We start from the raw sequence: 22,612 nt of genomic DNA, 5'->3' as shown, positions 1-22,612 counted from the left end.
CTAAAGTGGCCAGCAGACACAAAGGGCGAGTTAGATGGTTCCATCGCTCCGTCATTTTAGCGGCCGTGACGACCTCCTGGACTGCCTGGATGGTGGAGAGGCCAGATCGGAATCCATACTGACGGGCAGCAAGATCCCCCGTTGCCCTTAAGGCTGCGTGCAGCCGTGGCCTATGCAGCTTCTCCAGGAGCTTGCCATCTGTATCGAGCATACAAATAGGTCTGAATGACGAAGAGGCATCTGCTGGACCCTTGCCCTTGCTTATGAGTACAAGTCTGGCTTTCTTTCACTGGGCGGGGAAGATGCCCTCCCTGAGACAAATGTTGTACATGTTTAGCAAGAGTTTGGGATGACTCTGCGCGACGGCTTTCATTACTTCAGCTGGAAGGCCGCCTGGTCCTGGAGATTTCTTGTTCCGCATAGAAAACACGGCCTTGAGTAGCTCGTCCTCAGTAAATTGCGGCCCTTCAGGGCTACCTGGCGTGCCCGTGTGAATCTCTCTTTTCAGATGTGAGGGTATGAATGATTTTTTCCAACGTCCTCGCAGCCTGAGGGATTCCTTGCGTGTTAGTCCCCAGTTTGCGAGTGACGATCTGATACCACAATCACCACGGATTCTGGTCGACATCCAGGCACAGCTCTTAACAGCACCGTCGTTGACTGGCCTTGATGGTCTTCTTCAAAGCTTTTTTGGCCGCTTGATACTCTGTAGGCAAGGGAGCAGCGTCGAGATCGCGTCTCTTCGCTCGTCATGCTAAACGGCGAAGTCTTAAGCACTTCTTGCGAAGATCTGCGATCTCGTTCGTCCACCAGTATGGAGGACACCTGTGCTTTTTCGTACACTTCTTGGGCACCGCTATGGCGCAAGCCTTTTGGATGTGCTGCATAGTTGCTGCGCTAATCAACCTGGCTTGTGCGAGTGGCGATAGACTCGCGGAAGTACTTTGCTGGGATCTCCATCCTTCCTCTATGACTGAAGACAGACTCTCTCGATCCATTCTTGCATTGTTCCACCGGGGGTGTCGCTTTTCACTTGTCACCATTGGCCTTCTATCATGTAAATCGAAAAGGATGTACTGATGATCGCTCCCGGTATAATCCTCGATCACCTGCCAGCCTGCGACTCTAGCCACTAGATGTTCGTTGGCTAGAGATACGACTGGGATCGTCTCTCTGTAGGCAGGCCTGCGGAAGGTCGACGTCGATCCTGTGATGAGTACTGATAGCTTCAGTCTCAACGCCACCTCCATGATACGTCTTCCTCTGGAGTCCGACCTGGCCTCTCCCCATTCGAGAGCATTGGCATTGAGGTTTCCAGCCACAATGAGATCCCTTTGCATTTCCCGAAGCGCGTATTCCAGATCGTCCAGTTTATCTGGTAGTCGTCTATCCGGTCGTTCGGAGTGAGATATACACTGACATATGTCGTCGAGTTATGTCTCACTCAAACGTAATCGCGTCTGGATCCGTGGTCCGACACATGTATTAGTCGGAGATCTGGGATCCAGATTGCCGCGGTGCCCAATTCGTCTGCGTACCATCCTACTCCTGCTCTGTCCTGGTACTGTTCGCTAATTAGAACAATATCAGCTTTTTTCTCAGACCATAGCTGGGTCAGTAGGTGGTGCGCCGTCCTGCTCCTATTGAGGTTACCCTGAAGTACTCTCATTCTTTCTTCCTCTTGTTGGCTGTTTCAAGGTAAACCTGAAAAGCCGTGCAGGCTTTTGATCCCGACAGGTGCTTCCTAGTTCAACAATGCAATTTGAGCACAAGAAGCAAGTAGGCTCGCTGACCTTGCAACCTTTGATCTAGTGCCCCGTGCCGCCGCAGAAACAGCAAAACTTACTGCGATCAGGTCCTTTGCACAAGGCACTATAGGGACCATAGCTGAGACAGCGGAAGCATCGCCTCACTTCTGCCCTTTGCCTAACCCTGCAGCTCACAAAACCGACCAGCACTCGGCCGGACTTTAAACGCTTCGCAGCTGCTTCCTCTGCTTCGCAACTGCTTCCTCTTCGCAACTTCTTCCTATAACAATAATAATAATAATAACAATAACAATAATAATAATGATAACAATAACTATAATAATAATAAAACAATAATAAAAATAATAATAATAACAATAACAATAATATTAATAACAATGACAATAATAATAATAATGACAATAACAATAATAATAATAAAAACAGTAATAATAGTAATAACAATAAAAATAGTAATAGTAATAACAAAAACAATAAAAATAATAATAACAGTAATAATAATAATATTAATAACAACAGCATTAATAGTAATAATAACAATAACAATAATAATAATAATAACAATAGCAAAAATAATAAAAACAATAATAATAATAATAACAAGAACAATAACAATAATAACAATAATAATAATAACAGCAATAACAATAATACTAATAGTAACAATAACAATATTAAAAACTATAACAATAACAATCATCGAACTCGACCTCTGTGCCTGCTGGCCACCTTAGACGTGAGAAATGCCTTCAACTCTGTCAGGTGGGATCTGGCAAGGGAAGCGCTCGAACGTAATTTCGGCGTTCCGAAGTACCAACTCCAAATTATTGACGATTATCTAAAAGAGCGCTTTCTAATATACAACACGAGTGATGGTCCAAGAAGTTTGGAATTGACATCGGGGACAGCCCAGGGCTCCATACTGGGACTGGATATATGGAGTATATTCTACGACGGTATCTTTCGTATGACAATCCCAGAAGGTACTTTCTTGGTTGGGTACGCAGATGACATTACATTTGTCATATCCGCAAGAGACACGGAGGGGCACAGTTGCTGTTCAACCAGGTCTTGCGGAGACTTATCTCCTGGATGGAAGACCACGGACTATCTCTAGCAGCCCAGAATACAGAGATCGAGCTAATTACGAGGAAGCGCATCAACACCTTGCGCAGCTTCATTGTAGGAGACGCGGCGAGCCAGACTATATTGGCTGTCAAATATTTCGGGGTTATCCTTGACAACAAACTTTACTATGGAGAGCATAATTTTAGGGCAGCCGACAAGGTGGCAGAAGTAGTAGCCTCACTTGGCATGCTCGTGGACAATGTAAATGGCCCCGCCCGTGCATGAGGAGAATACTGAAGCGTATCGTCGAAGCAGTGATTCTGTACTGTGCGGAAGTATGGGCCGAGGCGCTGCGAAAACAGAAATACCGCAAGGGCATAGCCGTGGTACAGAGGAGGAGCGCCCACCAAATCGCATGCTCTTACCGCACGGTCTCAGAGCCGGCAGTGCTAGTTGTCTCCGGGGTAATCCCGATCGATCTATTAGCCCAGGAGAGGAAATTCGTCTACCAGCAAGGGTGTGTCCTGGGAAAGGAGAGGGCATCAAGGCTCGCCAGGTCTATCAGCATCAAGGCCTGGAAAAGTATTTGGGAGCAGGAACGTAGGGGCAGATGGACTGCTCGACTCATCAATCAGTTAGACAACTGGATAAATCGGGAGGCGGGAGAAGTTGATTTCTACCTCACCCAATTCTTGACAGGCCATGGCCTGTTCCGCTCCTACCTGGCTAGAATGAGGAAGGTAGCGGACGCCAACTGCCCCTATGAGGACTCGACCAACGACGACTCCCACAAGACGTTTTTTTTATGTACTCGGTGGATCGTCGAACGACTAGCCTTGGAGCAAGATCTCGGAGACATCTCGCCGGACAACGTCGTCGAGAAAATGCTGCGTGGGCAGAAGGAGTGGAACAAGTTGGCCTGATACGTCAGGTCAATCTTATGAAAGAATAAGAAGGAGATGGGTGGCCAATAGAAGAGCCACCAACATTGCTCCAGATTTCTGCCACGTAGAGCCGAAGAGGGAGTCCAGTTAAGGAACGAGAAGCAGTGGCGCCATCCTGAAGTAATGCCACATGGCGGTGCTCGGATGGTTTTACTACGCCACTAGGATGGATATGAGTTTAGTCGGCAATGACTATTCCAGCGGTGAGCGCGACACTACATGGACTATAAGGGGGACACAAATGGTGAAGGGACCCTCTGGCGGGCAGGGTCCCTGGGTTAGTGCGTTATGTTTTGCATTCTCAGACCATCTAAAAAAAATTGTTATTGGAGTTATTATTATTATTGTCATTGTCATTATTATTATTATTATTATTGTTATTATTATTATTGTTATTATAGTTATTGATATTTTTATTTTTATTATTATTGTTATTGTCATTATTAATATTCTTGTTATTGTTATTATTATTATTATTTGTATTATTATTGTTATTATTATTATAATTCTTATTGTTATTATTATTATTATTATTGTTATTGTTATTATGATTGTTATTGTCATTAATATTATTATTATCACTAATGTTGTCATTAATGTTATTATTGTTATTGTTATTATTATTGTTACTGTCATTATTATTATTATTATTATTCCTCTTATTATTATTATTGTTATTGTTATTATTATTATTACTGCTATTGTTATTATAATTATTATTGTTATTGTTATTATCATTATTATTGCTATTTTTACTATTATTATTGTTATTATTATTATTACAATTATTGTTATTGTTATTGCTATTGTTAATAATATTATTATCATTTTCAGTATTATTATTATGATTATTATTCTTATTATTGCTATTGTTATTATTATTACTATTGATATTGTAATTATTATTATTAATGTTATTGTTTTTAATATTATTATTGTTACTGTTATTATTTTTATTATTGTTATTGTTATTATTATTATAATTGTTTTTGTTATTATTATTATTTTTGGTGTAGTTATTACTATTTTTACGGTAATTGTTATAATTATTATTATTGTTATTATTATTATTATTGTTATTGTCATTACTATTACTATTGTTACCTTTATTATTATTATTATTGTTATTGATATTATTAGTATTTTTGTGCATGTTATTATTATTATTTGTTGTTATTGTTATTATTATAATTATTTCTATTGTTATTATTATTATTATTGTTATTATTATTGTTATTATTATTTTTTCCATTGTTATTGTCATTATTATTGTTATTATGATCATTAGAATTATTGTTATTGTTATTGTTATTGTTATTGTTATTGTTATTGTTATTATTATTATTATTATTGTTTTTATTGTTTAAACAGTCTTTAGTGTACGCGGGCTAGATTAAAGAAATATTTAAACAATCGTACATTTATATAAACATTAAAAGACCGAAACGCGCGCGGAACTTAAAATAAAATTCGATTACTTTCAAATTTTAATTTCGCGATAGTTGGCCTTGTGTATTATAAACATAAACGCGCTCTATCTTAAATTTGACAATTACCGAGTTTGTTTACTTTTAGCCTCCGACGCGAATACATCTAAACTCTTTCTCTTCGAACGGAAGTAGTTATAAATTATTATTTTCGATTAACTTTCAATTGTTTAAACAGTCTTTAGTGTACGCGAGATAGAATAAAGTAATATTTAAACAATAGTACATTTATTTAAACATTAAAAGACGGAAACCCGCGCGGATCATAAAATAAAATATGATTACTTTCAAATTTTAGTCTCGCAATAGTTGGCCTTGTGTAATATAAACATAAACGCGCTCTATCTTAACTTTGATGATTACCGAGTTCGTTTTCTTTTGAACTCTGACGGGTAAAGTTCGTAATTCTCTGATTTTATTGACCTGGACAATTACCGGATCAATTCTATTTTGACCTTGGAGGAGTAAACATCGAAAGTTTTCCCTGTCTTTGCTGCAAGTATCAATGATTATTAAAGAACATTTTTGCAATCGCTCGCGAAACAGTGATATTATCTACTATTTTTATCGCATATATAAGACCATCGCGATGCAGAAGAAGTGTTCGTTCGTTCGGGTTTCGCGATTTAAACAACAAATGTATTTGTATCGATTGCGTGCGATGCAATCGGTAAAGTCAGTGTTTGTTCGCAAAGCCTTTTGCTTTTTTAACAGTCGTCCAGACTGTATTTTTAAAAAGATATTAGAGTTTGTTGAAGTAAATTCAGTGACTGTTCGTTACAAATTAACTGGAGCGTAATAAAGTCAGTGCATAATTGAAAAGATTTGTTGAACAACTTCGGTGTCGACCTACCTAATCAACAATTTCGAGTTAAACCGCGGACGAGTATTATGGAGCAATCGCAGAACTTCTTAAGTTCTAGAAAAAATAAATGGAATAAAAAAGAAAAAAAAAGAAAAAAAATAAAAAAACCAGGGCTCATCTGGCCCGGATGACAGCACCCTATAAGGGCCCCAAGCCAGGTTTACGTCCACGAGGACTAGCGGGTACGCTGACTCTGCCCGAAAGGGATGTGCGGTATGATACGTAAAGCTCGGTTCTCGTGGAAAATTCCCGGAGTCAACACGACGCACCTATGGAAGTGTCAGAAAGCCGATGAAGGAATTAGGTGAGCGGAAATAGCGGATGCTTCATTCCAAACCTTATAGCCAAAAGCTCTCTCAACAATGGGGGTAGTTGCGAAGGTGATCACCACCCCACCTCCGGAGACACCGCGTTCCGTGACGGCCAGGCACTCTGGAGGAAGAATTTTGAACACATGGAAAAACAAAGCACAAAAGAAAAACTAAACACACAAAACGAAATAGACAATAGACAACAAAACACCCCAGAACCATCCGGAAATAACATCGCTACTCAAGGCGACAAAAACGTAGGCTCTCAGTTGCGAAGGGGACACCACAAAATAGAGAGAGAGAGAAACTCACGCAAGCGATATTACTCCTTGCCAAAATGAAGCTGGCTATTAATAAACAGCCAAACGTAAGCAAGGAGATTAAGCAAGGGATCCCAAAACTGAAAGACATCGTAGACAGTCTCGAGTTCATGTATAAATCTCGAGAAAAGGGCAATAAGCGATCGAGGATCCTCACCCAAGTTTCACAGAGCCCTCGGGCAAATTCTACGACTGAGGCCAGCGCAGTTAAGAGAATAGCCTCAAGCCCGCCGCAGTTGTCTGAAGAAGTCCTCAAAAGACCGATGCAAGAGGCGACGACGACCGAATCCACCAAGTGGACGGTGGTCATGAAGAAGAAAAGAAATAAGGAGAAAGCAGGGACGAAGGCGACGAAACACCTACATCAGGAGAAAAAGAAGCCGATCAAATCGGAGGATATGCCGAGAAAGAGATCTAGGCCGGACGCAATCCTCCTGAAACCAGCGCAAGGAAAATCTTACGCAGACATAGTCGGAGTCATCCACCAGCGCATCAAGACCAGCGACGCAGGGGTAGACATTAGATCGGTCCGGCAGATTAGAGCCGGAGGGGTTCTCCTCGAACTAAAGAAGACCACCGTGGATATCAGGGCCTCATTCGCTGAAACCCTGAGAAAAGAGGTAGGAAAAACGAGCAGCATCACGGAAATGGTCCTTAGAGGTACACTGGAGATACGGAACTGTGACTGCTGCACCTCGTCGATAGAAGCCGTGGAGGCCCTAAAGAGAACCCTGGCAGGCTACGCGGGAAAAATCGAAATTAAGATGACGAACCCCAACGCAAGACAACAACGCCTGGCCCTCGTCAAAATAGAAGAGGGAGCAGCTGCGCAGCTTTTAAACGCCGGCCGAGTGCTGATCGGTTCTATCATCTGAAGGGTCAGGCGAAGTGCAGATGTAAGGCAATGCTTCCGCTGTCTCGACTATGGTTACTATTGTGCCTCGTGCAATGGACCTGGTCGCAGTAAATTGTGCTATTTATGCGGGAGCACGAGGCACAAGATCAAAGAATGCAAGATCCGAGAGCCTACTTGCTTCTTGTGCTCAAAGAGTGGTGCTGAAACTAGGAAGCACCTGGCGAGATCAAGGGCCTGCAAAGCTTTCCAGGAGGCCCTTGCAACAGCAAAAAAGTAAAAAATAGGATGGGAGTACTTCAGGGTAACCACAATAGGAGCAGGATGGCGCACCACCTACTGACCCAGCTCTGCTCTGAGAAAAAAGCAGATATTGTTCTAATCTGCGAACAGTACCAGGACAGAGCAGGAGTAGGATGGTACGCAGACGAATTGGGCACCGCGACCATCTGGATCAAAGATCCCCGACAGATACATTTGTCGGATCAAGGATCCGGACGCGGTTAAGTTTGGGTGAGACATAACTTGACGACATATGTCAGCGTATATCTCACCCAAAATTACCGGATAGACGACTTCTAGACCAAACTGGAGGATCTGGAAGACGCGCTGCGGGCAATGCAAGGGGATCTCATTGTGGCTGGAGACCTCAATGACAAAGCTCTTGATTGGGGGGAGGCCAGGCCGGACTCCAGAGGAAGACTTAACATGGAGTTGGCGTCGAGACTAGAGTTATCAGTACTCAACACAGGATCAACGTCAACCTTCCGCAGGCCTTGCTATAGAGGGACGATTCCGGATGTCTCTCCAGCCAACGAACACTTTGTGGCAAGAGTCGCAGGCTGGCAAGTAATCGAGGATTATACCGGGAGCGATCATCAGTACATCCTTTTCGATGTACATGATAGAAGGCCAACGGTGACAAGTGTAAAGCGACACCCCCGGTGGAACATTGCAAGAATGGATCGAGAGAGGCTATCTTCGGTCATAGAGGAAGGATGGAGATCCCAACAAAGTACTTCCGCGAGTTTATCGCCATTCGCACAAGCCAGGTTGATTAGCGCAGCAACCATCCAAAAGGCTTGCGCGATAGCGGTGCCAAAGAATGGCACGAAACGGCAGAGGCGCCCTGTATTCTGGTGGTCGAACGAGATCGCAGATCTTCGTAAGAAGTGTTTAAGGCTACGCCGTTTAGCACAACGAGCGAAGAGAGGCGACCACGAAGCTGCTCCTTTGGCCTTATCAAGCGGCCAAGAAAGCCCTGAAGTGGACCATCAAGGCCAGTCAACGACGGTGCTGGAAGGAGCTGCGCCTTGATGTCGACCAGAATCCGTGGGGATTAGGGTACCTTATCGTCTCACGCAAGCTGGGGACTAACACGCAAGGGACCCCTCAGGACGAGAGGACGTTGGATCACATCGTGCCTACTCTATTCCCCTCACAGCCGAAGAGAGAGATCTGCTTGGATGCGCCTGGCATAACCGAGGTACTGCAATTCACGGAAGAGAGCTACTCAGGGCCGCATCTTCTATGCGGAACAAGAAAGCTCCAGGTCCAGACGGACTTACAGCAGAAATAATCAAAGTCGTCACTCAAAGTCACCCTGAGCTCTTGCTGAACATGTATAACACGTGCCTCAGGGGGTGCATCTTCCCCGCTACATGGTAGAAAGCGAGGCTTTTGCTCATTAGCAAGGGAAAGGGTCCAGTAGGGGCAGCTTCATCTTACAGGTCTATTTGTATGGTTGATACGGCTGGAAAACTCCTGGAGAAACTGCTAAGGCCAAGGCTGCACGCAGCCGTGAAGACAGCGGGGGATCTGGCCGCCCGCCAGTACGAATTTCTATCCACCCTCTCCTCCATCCACGCAGTTCAGGTGGTGGTCACGGCCGCTAAATTGATGGAGCGAGGCATTCATCGACTTCGACCTTTGTATCTGCTGGCCACCTTAGACGTGAGAAATGCCTTCAACTCCGTCAGGTGGGACCTGGCGAGGGAAGTGCTTGAACGTAAGTTCTGCGTTCCGAAGTACCTACTCAGAATTTTTGACGATTATCTAACCGAGCGCTTCCTAGTATACAACACGTGTGTTGCTCCAAGAAGCTTGGAATTAAAGTCGTGGGGACGGTATCTTTCGTATGGCAGTCCCAGAAGGTACTTTCTTGGTTGGGTAGGCAGATGACATTGCAGTCATAAGCGCTAGAGACACGGAGGGAGCACAGTTGTTACTCAACCAGGTCATGCGGAGAGTTACCATCTGGATGGAAGACCACGGTCTATCTCTAGCAGCCCAGTAGACAGAGATCGTACAAATTACGAGGAAGCGCATCAGCACTTTGCGCAGCTTCATTTTAGGAGACGCGGCGTTCTAGACTAAGTCGGCTGTCAAATATTTCAGGGTTATGCTTGTCAACAAGCTTAACTATGGAGTGCATATTATCAGGGGAGACGACAAGGCGGCAAAAGTAGTAGCCTCACTGGGTCTGCTCATGGCCAATGTCAATGGTCCCCGGCCATGCATGAGGAGACTACTGATGCGTGCCGCCGAAGCAGTGATGCTGTACGGTGCAGAAGTATGGGCCGAGGCGCTGCGAAAACAGAAATACAGCAAGCGCATAGCCGCGGTACAAAGGAGGGGCGCCCTCCGAATCGCGTGCTCTTATCGCACGGTCTCAGAGCCGGCAGTACTAGTACTACCTGGCTAGAATGAGGAAGGTAGGATACGCCAACTGCTCCTATGGGGACTCGATCAACGACGACGCCTACCACACATTTTTTTTATGTACTCGGTGGAGAGCCAAATGACTAGCCTTGGAACAAGACCTTGGAGACATCTCGCCGGACAACATCGTCGAGATATTGCTACGTGAGCAGAAGTAGAGGAACAAGGTGGCCTATTACGTCAGGTCAATCTTAAGCAAGTAGAAGAAGGAGATGGGTGGCGCATAGAACAAACACCAACTTTGCTCCTGATTCTTGCCACGTAGAGCCGAAGAGGAAGTCCTGTTAAGGGACAAGAAGCAGTGGCGCCATCCTAGAGTAATACCACATGGTGGTGCTCAGATGGTTTTATTATGCTGCTAGGATGGATATGAGTTTAGTCGGTAGTGACTTTTCCAACGGTGAGTCGGACAGGGATCAAGGGGTTTCAAGGGGGACATAAATGGTGAAGGTTCCCTATGTTACGCAGGGTCCCTGGGTTACAGCGTAAAGTTTGGCATTCTCAGTCCATCAAAAAAAAAATTATTATTATTGTTATTCTTATTATTATTATTACTATTATTGCTGTTAGAATTATTATTGTTATTATTATTGTTATTGTCATTATTATTATTTTTGTTATTATTATTTTTATTAATGTTGTTATTGTTAATATGATTATTATTGTTATTATTATTGTTATAATAATTGGTATTGCTATTATAATTATTATCGTTATGGTTATTAATATTATTATTGTTATTATTATTTTTATTATTATTGTTATTGTTATTATTATTATTTTCTTATTGTTATTCTTATTATTATTATTATTATTATGTTTATTGTCATTCTTAATGTTATTATTATTATTATTATTATTAATATTGTTATTATTATTATTATTGTTATTGTTACTATTATTTTTATTGTTATTTTTATTACTATTGTTATTGTTACCATTATTACATTTGTTATTATCACTATTGTTATTATTGTTATTATTATTATTTTTGTTTTTGTTAATATTATTATTGTTAATTTTATTATTATTATTATTGCTAGTACTACTACTATAACTGTTATTATTATTATTATTGTTACTGTTATCGTTTTTGTTACTGTTGTTATAATTACTATTGTTATCTTTATTCTTATTGTTGTTGTTATTATTATTGTCATTGTCATTGTTATTGTTATTTTTTTTATTTTTGTAAATGTTTTTGTTATTGTTATAATTATTGGTATTATTATTATCATTATTGACATTGTTATTTTTATTATGGTTATAATTGATATTGTTATTATTACTATTATTGTTACTGTTATTGTTATCATTTTTGTTATTGTTATTATTATTGTAATTAATATTATTATTGTTATTTTCTTTAATATTATTATTATTGTTAATGTCAGTATTATTATTTTTGTTATCGTTATTGTTATTACTATTTTTATGATTATTATTATATTATTGTTATTGTTATTGTTATTATTATGATTACTGCTGATGTTATTATTATTATTGTTATTGTTATTATTATTATTATTGCTATTTTTATTATTATTATTATTATTATTGATATTGTTATCAATAGTATTATTGTTATCGTTATCATTATTATAATTGATATTGATATTATTAGTATTTTTGTTAATGTTACTATTATTGTTATTGTTATAATTATTATTACCACCATTGTTACTATTAATATTATTTGCTATTTTTTTTGTTATATTTATTATTATTGTTATTGTTATTATTATTGTTATTATTTTGTTATTGTTATTGTTATTGTTATTGTCATTATTATTGTTATTATTATTGTTATTAACATTGTTAATATTATTATGTTTGGTATTGAAACTACTATACATATTGTTATTATTATTATTATTATTCTTATTATTATAATCACTGCTATTGTTATTATTATTATTATTGTTATTGTTGTTATTATTGTTAATGTAATAAGTATTGTTACTATTATTGCTATTGTTATTAATATTTTTATTGTTATTGATATTATTATCTTTATTGTTATAATTACTGTTATTGTTATTGTTATCATCATTCTTATTGTTATTGTTATTATTATTACTATTGTCAGTTTTACTATTATTATCAATGTTATAGTTATTATTATTATTTCTGTTTTGTTATTATTATTATTATTATTATTGTTATTTTTATTATTATTGCTATTTTTATTATTATTATTATTATTTTTATTGTTTTTAATATTGTCATTGTTAATATTACCATTATTGTCATTGTTATTAATATTGTTATTGTTATTGTTATAATAATTATTATTATTATTGTTATTGTTATTGCTATTTTTATTATAATTTTTTTTGTTATTATTATTGTTACTATTATTATTGTTCGAATTATTATTATTAGTATTGTTATTTTTATCGTTATTATTATATTTATTTTTATAATTATTGTCCTTGTTATTGTCATTACTACTCTTATTGTTATTATTATTGTTATTATTGTTGTTAGTATTATTATGCTTGATATTAGAATTACTATATATATTGTTATTGTTATTATTATTATTATTATTATTGTCGTTGTTATTATTACTATTATTGTTATTGTATTACTGTTAGTGTTATTGTTACTTTTACTATTATTTTTATTGTTATTATTCATCTTATTGCTATTTTTATTATTATTGTTATTTTTATTATTATTATTATTGTTATTGCTATTATTATTGTTATTGATATTGTTATTGTTATTAGTATTGTTATTGTTATTGTAATTATTAGTATTATTGCTATTGTCATTATTATTGTTATTGCTATTTTTGTTATTCCTGTAATTGTTATAATTATTGTAATTATCATTGTTATTGTTTTTATTATTGTTATTGTTATTGCTAGTATTACTATTACTGACATTTTTATTAATATTGTTATTGTTATTGTTATAACTATTATTATTACTACTGTTACTGTTATTGTTATTTTTACTATTACTATTGTTTTAATTATTGTTATTCTTATTGTTATTATTATTGTTATTGTTATTAATATTGTTAATGTTATTATTATTTTTGATATTTTTATTATTGTTATTGTTATTATTATTATTATTGTTATTGTAAGTATTATTATTTGTGGTAATGAAATCACTATGTATATTGTTATTGATATTACTATTTTTATTATTATATTTATTGTTATTATTATTGTAATTGTTATTGTTATTGTTCTTCTTATTTTTATTGTTAATGTTATTATTTTTGTAATTATTAATATTATTGTTATTATTATTGTTATTGTTATTGTTAATTTTATATTATCATTATTGTTATTATTATTGTTATCGTTATTTTTATTTTTATTGCTAATGTTATTATTATTATTATTGTTATTGTTATTATTAATATTTTTGCTACAGTTATTATTATTATTTTTGATATTATGGTTATTATTATTATTATTACTTCTATTTCCATTATTATTGTTAATATTATTATTAATATTACTACTACTGTTGTTATTGTTATTATTACTATTGCTTTTATTATTATCAATTCTATTGTTTTTATTATTAATATTGTTATTGTTGTTAATATTGTTATTGTTATTTTTATTGTTATTATTATTGTTATTGTTATTGTTATTGTTATTATTATTTTTATTGTTACAATTATTGTTATTATTATTGTTATTCGTATTATTATTCTTATTAATATTGTTATTTTTATTATTTTTATTACTGTTATTATTAATATTATTAATATTTTTAATGTTATTATTATTATTTTTGGTATTGAAATTACTACTTTTATTGTTATTATTATTATTATTGTCATTGTCATTGATATTTCTATTGTCAATTTTTCTATTATTATTCTTGTTAATGTTATAATTATTATTTTTGTTATTGTTATTATTTTTGTTATTGTTATTGTCCTTTTTATAATTATTGTTATTGTTATTACTACTATTATTGTCATTGTTATTAATATTGTTATTGTTATTGTGATTATTATTATTATTGTTATTGTTATTATTATTGTTACTTTTACTATTATTATTATTGGTATTATTATTGTTATTGTTATTATTATTGTTATTGATACTATTATTATTACTATTTATTCTATTATTGTTATTATTATTATTACTATTATTGTACTTATAATTATCATTACCACTGTTATTATTATTATTATTGTTATTGTTGCTATTATAGTTATTATTATTATTATTATTATTATTATTGCTATTCTCATTATTATTCTTATTGTTATTATTATTATTGAAAATGTTATTATAATTAATATTGTTTTCTTATTACTATTATTGTTATTGATATCGATATTGATATTATTATTGTTATTGTTATAATTATTGTTATTACTTTTGCTATTGTTATTGTTATTACTATTGTTATTATGATTATTAATTATATTTTTTTGTTGTTATTATTATTATGATTATTATTATTTTTAGTATTGTTGCTATTGTAATTTCTATTATTATTATTATTATTGTTATTGTTATTATAATTGTTTCTGTTAGTATAATTGTTTGATATTGTTATTGTAAAGATTATTATTGGTATTGTTATTGTTATTGTTATTATTACTGTTATAACCATTGTTTTGTTATTATTACTGTTTTTGGTATTATTATTAATATTGCTATTGTTATTATTATTATTATTGATATTATGATTGCTATTATTATTGTTCTTATCATTGTTATTATTATTATTATTGCAATTGTTATGATTATTATTATTGTTATTGTTATTATTAATGTTATTGTTATTATTGTTATTATTTTTATTATTATTATTATTGTTATGGTTATTTTTCTATTCGTTATTGTTATTGCTATTGTTATTGTTATTGTTATTATTATTATTTTTGATAGTGTTATTTTTTTAATATTCTTATGGAATTATTACTATTATTATTGTTATTGCTATTATTACTGTTATATCCACTGTTATTATTATTGTTTTTGTTATCATTATTGATATTGCTATTGTTATTATTATTATTATTGTTATTATTATTATTATTGTTAGATCATTCTTATTATTGGTATTGTTATTGTTATCATTATTGCTATTGTTATTATTACTTTTTGAGTTAGTGTAATTTTTTTAATATTGTTACTGTTATTATTATTGTTGTTATTGTTATTGTTATTATTACTGTTATAGCCATTGTTATTATTATTATTGTTGTTTTAGTTAATATTATTATTGTTGCTATTCTTATTATAATTAATATTGATATTATGTTTGCTATTATTATTATTATTTTTATCGTTACTATTATTATTATTATTATTGTTATTGTTATTATTATTATTATTGTTATTGTTATTGTTATTGTCATTATTGATATTGTTATTATTATTATTATTGTTATTGTTATTATTATTGTTGTTGTTATTATTATAATTATTTTTATTATTGTTTTAATTATTGTTACTGTCTATAATATTATTATTATTTTTTAAATTGTTATCATTGTTATTTTAATTGATATTTTTATTATTTTTGTTACTACTATTATTACTATTATTGTTATTGTTATTGTTATTATTATTGTTATTGTTATTGTCATTATTTATATTGTTATTATTATTATTACTGTTATTGTTATTATTATTATTATTGTTATTGTCTTTATTATTATTATTGAGATTGTTATTATTATTATTGATATTGTTTATGTTATTATTATTGTTATTATCATTATTGTTATTGTTATTGTTAACCTTCTTGTTATTGTTACTACTATTTTTAGTGTTACTATTATCATTATTGTTATTGTTATTGTATAATTATCATTATTGCTATTGTTATAGTTATCATTTTTGTTATTTTTGTTATTACGGGCTCCCAGAGATAGCCCGTGGTCTTCCATCTAGGAGATGACTCTGCAAATGACCTAGTTGAGCAGCAGCTGTGCCCCCTCCATGTCTCTTGCGGTTATGACAACTGCAAGGTCATCTGTGTACCCAACCAAGAAAGAGCCTTCAGGGACTGCCATACGTAGGATACCGTCGTAGAAAATATTTCAAATATGCGACCCCAGTATGGAGCCCTGGGCTGCCCCCGATGTAAACTCCAAGCTTCTTGGACCATCGCCAGTAATGTATTCTAGGAAGCGCTCGTTCAGATAGTCCCCAAGTATTCGGAGTAGGTACTCCGGGACGCTGAAATTACGTTTGAGCGCTTCCATTGCCAAGTCCCACCTGACGGAGTTGAAGGCATTTCTCACGTCTATGGTGGCCAGCAGACACAAAGGGCGAGTTATATGGTTCCCTCGCTCCGTCATTTTAGCGGCCGTGACGACCTCCTGGACTGCCTGGATGGTGGAGAGGCCAGATCGGAATCCATACTGACGGGCAGCAAGATCCCCCGTTGCCCTTAAGGCTGCGTGCAGCCGTGGCCTATGCAGCTTCTCCAGGAGCTTGCCATCTGTATCGAGCATACAAATAGGTCTGAATGACGAAGAGGCATCTGCTGGACCCTTGCCCTTGCTTATGAGTACAAGTCTGGCTTTCTTTCACTGGGCGGGGAAGATGCCCTCCCTGAGACAAATGTTGTACATGTTTAGCAAGAGTTTGGGATGACTCTGCGCGACGGTTTTCATTACTTCAACTGGAAGGTCGACTGGTTCTGGAGCTTTCTTTTTCCGCATAGAAGATGCAGCCTTGAGTAGCTCCTCCTCAGTAAATTGCGGCCCTTCAGGGCTACCTGGCGTGCCCGTGTGAATCTCTCTTTTCGGATGTGAGGGGAATAGGTTATGAATTATGTTTTTGATTGTCCTCGCATCCCGAGGGATTCCTTGCGTGTTAGTCCCCAGTTTGCGAGTGACGATCTGATAACCTAATCACCACGGATTTTAGTCGACATCCAGGCACAGTTCCTTCCAGCACCGTCGTTGACTGGCCTTGATGGTAGTCTTCAAAGCTTTTTTGGCCACTTGATACTCTGCGGCCAAGGGAGCAGCGTCGAGATCGCGTCTCTTCGCTCGTCGTGCTAAACGGCGAAGTGTTAAGCACTTCTTGCGAAGATCTGCGATCTCGTTCGTCCACCAGTATGCGGGGCGCCTGTACCGTTCCGTGCATTTCTTGGACACCGCTATGGCGCAAGCCTTTTGGATGAGCTGAATAATTGCTGCAGTAATCATCCTGGTTTGCGCAATTGGCGATAGACTCGCGGAAGTAATTTGATGGGATCACCAACCTTCATCTATGACTGAAGACAGCCTCTCTCGATCCATTCTTGCAATGTTCCACCGGGGTTGTCTCTTTACACTTGTCACGGCTGGTATTCTATCATGTACATCGAAAATGATGTACTGATGATCGATCCCGGTATAATCCTCGATCACCTGCCAGCCTGCGACTCTTGCCACAAGGTGTTCGTTGGCTAGAGAGACATCCGGGATCGTCTCTCTATAGCGAGGCCTGCGGAAGGTTGACGTCGAACCTGTGTTGAGTACCGATAGCTCCAGTCTCGACGCCACCTCCATGATACGTCTTCCTCTGGAGAACGGCCTGGCCTCCCCCATTCGAGAGCTTTGGCATTGAGGTCTCCAGCCACAATGAAATCCCCTCGCATTTGCCGCAGCACGTTTTCCAGATCGTCCAGATTGGTTTGGAAGCCGTTTATCCGTTTGTTCGGAGTGATATATACACTGACATAAGTCCTCGAGTTATGACTCACCCAAACGTAACCGCGTCCGAAACCTAGGTATGACACATGTATTAGTCGGGGATCTGGGATCCATATGGTCGCGGTGCCCAATTCATCTGCGTACTATCCTACTCCTGGTCTGTCCTGGTACTGTTCGCTGATTAGAACAATATCAGCTTTTTTCTCAGAGCAGATCTTGGCTAGAAGGTGATGCGCTGTCTTGCTCCTATTCAGGTTACCCTGAAGTACTCTCATCCTTTTTTCTTCTTGTTGGCTGTTGCAACGTACTCCTGGAAATATTTACAGGCCCTTGATCCTACCAGGTGCTTCCTATTTTCAACAACGCCATTTGAGCACAAAAAGCTCGTGAAGAACGTAAGCTCGCTGACCGTGCACTCTTTGATCTTGTGTCCCGTTTTGCCGCAGGAATAGCAAAACTTACTGCGACCAGGTGCATTGCACGAGGCACAATAGTGACCATAGTCGAGACAGCGGAAGCATCGCCTCACTTCTGCCCTTCGCCTGAACCTGCAGCTGATGAAACCGATCAGCACTCGGCCGGCGTATAAAAGTTGCGCAGCTGCTTCCTCTTCTATTTTGACGAGGGCCAGGCGTTGTTGTCTTGCGTTGGGATTCGTCATCTTAATTTCGGTTTTCCCCGCGTAGCCTGGCAGGATCCTCTTTAGGCCCTCCTCGACTTCTATCGACGAGGTGCAACAGTCACAGTTCCGTATCTCCAGTGTACCTCTAGGGACCATTTCCGTGATGCTGCTCGTTTTTCCTACCTCTTTTCTCAGGGTTTCCGCGAATGAGGCCCTGATATCCACAGTGGTCTTCTTTAGTTCGAGGAGAACTCCTCCGGTTCTGGTCTACCGGACCGATCTAACGTCTTCCCCTGCGGCGCTGGTCTTGATGCGCTGGTGGATGACTCCGACTATGTCTGCGTAAGATTTTCCTTGCGCAGGTTTCAGGTGGATTGCATCCGGCCAAGTTTTCTTTCTCGGCCTATCCTCCGAATTGCTCAATTACTTTTTCTCCTGTTGTGGGTGTTTCGTCGTCTTTTTCGCTGGTCTCTCCTTATTTCCTTTCTTCTTGACGACCTCCGTCCACGTGGTGGCTTCGGACGTCATCTCCTCTTGCCTTGGTCTTTTGAGGCTTTCTTTGTTTATCTGCGGCTGGCTTGTGGCTACTCATTTAACCGCTCCAGCATCTGTTATAGAGTTTGCCCTAGGGCTCTGAGAAATCGGGCGAGTGTCCTCGTTCCCTTATTGACATTTTTTCGAGATTTATACATAAACTCGAGACTGTCAATAATGTCCTCAAGTTCTGGGAGCCATTGCTTAATAGCGTCGTTCACGTTAGGCTGTCTAGTAATAGGTGACATTATTTTGGCAAGAAGGAATGTCGCTTGCGCGAATTTCTCACTCTCTCCATCTTGGGTAGTAGCCTTCGCAAACTGGATAGGTGCGGTAAAACCGGAAAACTGAAAGCCATCAACGGCACTGGCAGCCTTCTGCCACACCTCCAATTGGCCTTCGTCATATTATACCCTTCCTGGCACTTTCGTCACACCGCAGGCCAGGTCGTCTACCTGTAATGCACTTCCTGATGCATTGTCCAGAGCTGGGGCAAGGTTGCCTACCCCAAACTCCTGACAGTTGCTGGATGACGACGGCGGGAGGCCTGCCCTACCACCACCAGACGCCGCTATGGCGTGGGTGTACCTCTCACGTCCGCTATTTTCTTTCGCTGTACTATCCATCATGTGTAAAGTACATTTGGGAGGAAATATTCTCAATAGAAAGGAAAGGAACGGACGGAAGCTAGAGAGTAAGAGAAAGAATAGAAAAAGATATGATAATAGAAAAAAGGAAGGAATAGCCGTTCAAGAACATTGACACGATATTCACATAGTCCCTTTTAGTTGCCTCTTACGACAAGCAGTGAGTACTGTGTGATTATTCTACTTCCCCCTACCCACTGGGGGGAATAATACAAATAATAATAATTACAATAAAAATAATAATAATGACAACAATAACGATAATAATAATAATAACGATATCAATAATAATGTCAATAACAATAATAATATTAACAATAATAACAAAAACAACAATAGTAAAAATATCAATAATAATAATAATATCAAAAACTATAATAATAATAATAACAATAATAATAATAATAACAATAACAATAGCAATAGTAAAAACAATAAAAAATATTATAATAATAATAACAATAGCAATAATAATAATAATAACAATAACTATATTAATAATAATAACAGTAATAAAAATAATAATAATAACAATAACAATAATAATAATAATATTAATGACAATAACAATAATAATAATAATAACAATAATAATAATAGTAAGAATAACAATAATATAAATAATAAAATATCAATAATAATATAACAAACAATGATTTTTTTTTTATGGTCAGAGAATGCCAAATTTTACCCACTAACCCAGGGACTCTGCCCGCCAGAGGGACCCTTCACCATTTGTGTCCCATTTAAAGTCCGTGGAGGGTCGGGTTCACGGTTGGAATAGGCACTACCGACTAAACTCATATCCATCCTAGAGGCATAGTTAAACCATCCCGGCACCGCCATGTGGCATTACTTCAAGATGGCGCAACTGCTTCTCGTCCTATAACTGGACTCCCTCTTCGGCTCTACGTGGCAGGAACCAGGAGCAACGTTGGTGGCTTTACTATGGGTCCCCCATCTCCTTAATTCTTGCTTAAGATTGACCTGACGTACCAGGCCACCTTGTTCCACTCCTGCCGACGCAGCACTTTCTCGACGACGTTGTCCGGCGAGATGTCTCCAAGGTCTTGTTCCAAGTCTAGTCGTTCGGCGTTCCACTGAGTACGTAAAAAAAATGTGTGGTATGCGTCGTCGTTGATCGAGACCCCATAGGGGCAGTTGGCGTCTGCTACCTTCCTCATTCTAGACAAGTAGGAGCGGAACAGGCCATGCCCTCTTAGGAATTGGGTGAGGTAGAAATCAACTTCTCCCGCCTCCCAATTGATACAGTTGTCTAGCTGACTGATGAGTCGGGCAATCCATCTGCCCCTACTGCTCCCATCTACTTTACCAGGCCTTGATGCTGATAGAACTGGCGAGCCTTGATGCCCTCTCCTTTCCCAGGACACACCTTTCCTGGAAGACTAATTTCCTCTCCTGGGCTAATAGATCGATCGGGATTACCCCGGCGACAACTAGCACTGCCGGCTCTGAAACTGTTCGGTAAGAGCACGTGATTCGGAGGGCGCCCCTCTTCTGTACCGCGGCAATGCGCTTGCGGTATTTCTGTTTTCGCAGCGCCTCGGCCCATACTTCCGCACCGTACAGCATCACAGCTTCGGCGGCACGCATCAGTAGTCTCCTCATTCACGGCCGGGGCCCGTTGACGTTTGCCATGAGTTTGCCAAGCGAGACTACTACTTTTGCCGCTTTGTCGGCTGCCCTGAGTATGTGCTCGCCATAATTAAGGTTTTTGTCTAACATTATACCCAGATAATTGACAGCCGACTTAGCCTGGACCGCCGTGTCTCCTACAATGAAGCTGCGCAAGGTGTTGATGCGCTTCTTCGTAGTAGCACGATCTCAGCCTTCTGGGCTGCCAGAGATAGACCGTGATCTTCCATTCTGGAGATGACTCTGCACATGACCTAGTTGAGCAGCAGCTGTGCCCCCTCCGTGTCTCTTGCAGTTATGACAACTGCAAGGTCATCTGCGTACCCAACCAAGAAAGCGCCTTCAGTGACTGCCATACGTAGGACACCGTCGTAGAAAATATTTCAAATATGCGACCCCAGTATGGAGCCCTGGGCTGCCCCCGATGTAAACTCCAAGCTTCTTGGACCATCGCCAGTAATGTATTCTAGGAAGCGCTCGTTCAGATAGTCCCCAAGTATTCGGAGTAGGTACTCCGGGACGCTGAAATTACGTTTGAGCGCTTCCATTGCCAAGTCCCACCTGACGGAGTTGAAGGCATTTCTCACGTCTATGGTGGCCAGCAGACACAAAGGGCGAGTTATATGGTTCCCTCGCTCCGTCATTTTAGCGGCCGTGACGACCTCCTGGACTGCCTGGATGGTGGAGAGGCCGGATCGGAATCCATACTGGCGGGCAGCAAGATCCCCCGCTGCACTTAAGGCTGCGTGCAGCCGTGGCCTAAATAGCTTCTCCAGGAGCTTGCCAGCTGTATCGTGCATACAAATAGACCTGTCTGACAAAGCGGCATCTGCTGGATCCTTGCCCTTGCTTATGAGCACAAGTCTGGCTTTCTTCCACTGGGCTGTGAAGATTCCCTCCCTGAGACACATGTTGTACATGTTTAGCAAGAGCTTGGGATGACTCTGCGCGACGGTTTTCATTACTTCAACTGGAAGGTCGACTGGTCTTGGAGCTTTCCTCTTCCGCATAGAAGATGCGGCCTTGAGTAGTTCCTCCTATGTGAATCGCGGCCCTTCAGGGCTAACTGTTGTCGCCGTGTGAATCTCTCTTTTCGGATGTGAGGGGAATAGGTTATGAATTATGTTTTTGAACGTCCTCGCATCCTGAGGGATTCCTTGCGTG

General features: G+C 38.1%; 3 protein-coding genes across 3 annotated transcripts; 1 reads left to right on the top strand and 2 right to left on the bottom strand.

The window, feature by feature from the left end:
* Window positions 1–749: 749 nt before the first annotated feature.
* Window positions 750–1,885, bottom strand: LOC146872300 (uncharacterized). Its single transcript, XM_085663592.1, has 3 exons — window positions 1,794–1,885; window positions 1,481–1,688; window positions 750–1,415 (listed from the first exon to the last, which is right to left on the bottom strand). The coding sequence occupies exons 1-3, from the start codon at window positions 1,883–1,885 to the stop codon at window positions 750–752; spliced, it is 966 nt and encodes a 321-aa protein (XP_085519718.1).
* An 8,133-nt stretch (window positions 1,886–10,018) lies between these two features.
* On the top strand, window positions 10,019–10,321 carry LOC118447924 (uncharacterized). The gene has a single exon (XM_035880471.1). The coding sequence runs from the start codon at window positions 10,019–10,021 to the stop codon at window positions 10,319–10,321; it is 303 nt and encodes a 100-aa protein (XP_035736364.1).
* Window positions 10,322–16,193: 5,872 nt separating this feature from the next.
* On the bottom strand, window positions 16,194–18,264 carry LOC146872299 (uncharacterized). The gene is made up of 6 exons (XM_085663591.1): window positions 18,142–18,264; window positions 17,557–18,010; window positions 17,197–17,476; window positions 16,917–17,087; window positions 16,395–16,847; window positions 16,194–16,302 (listed from the first exon to the last, which is right to left on the bottom strand). Exons 1-6 carry the CDS (start codon window positions 18,262–18,264, stop codon window positions 16,194–16,196), a joined length of 1,590 nt encoding a protein of 529 aa, XP_085519717.1.
* Window positions 18,265–22,612: the final 4,348 nt, after the last annotated feature.

Source organism: Vespa mandarinia, chromosome 22, assembly GCF_050613455.1.
Source record: "Vespa mandarinia isolate Hongniang chromosome 22, ASM5061345v1, whole genome shotgun sequence".
NCBI classification, from domain to species: domain Eukaryota; kingdom Metazoa; phylum Arthropoda; class Insecta; order Hymenoptera; family Vespidae; genus Vespa; species Vespa mandarinia.
This window is presented reverse-complemented; position numbering and strand designations above follow the sequence as displayed.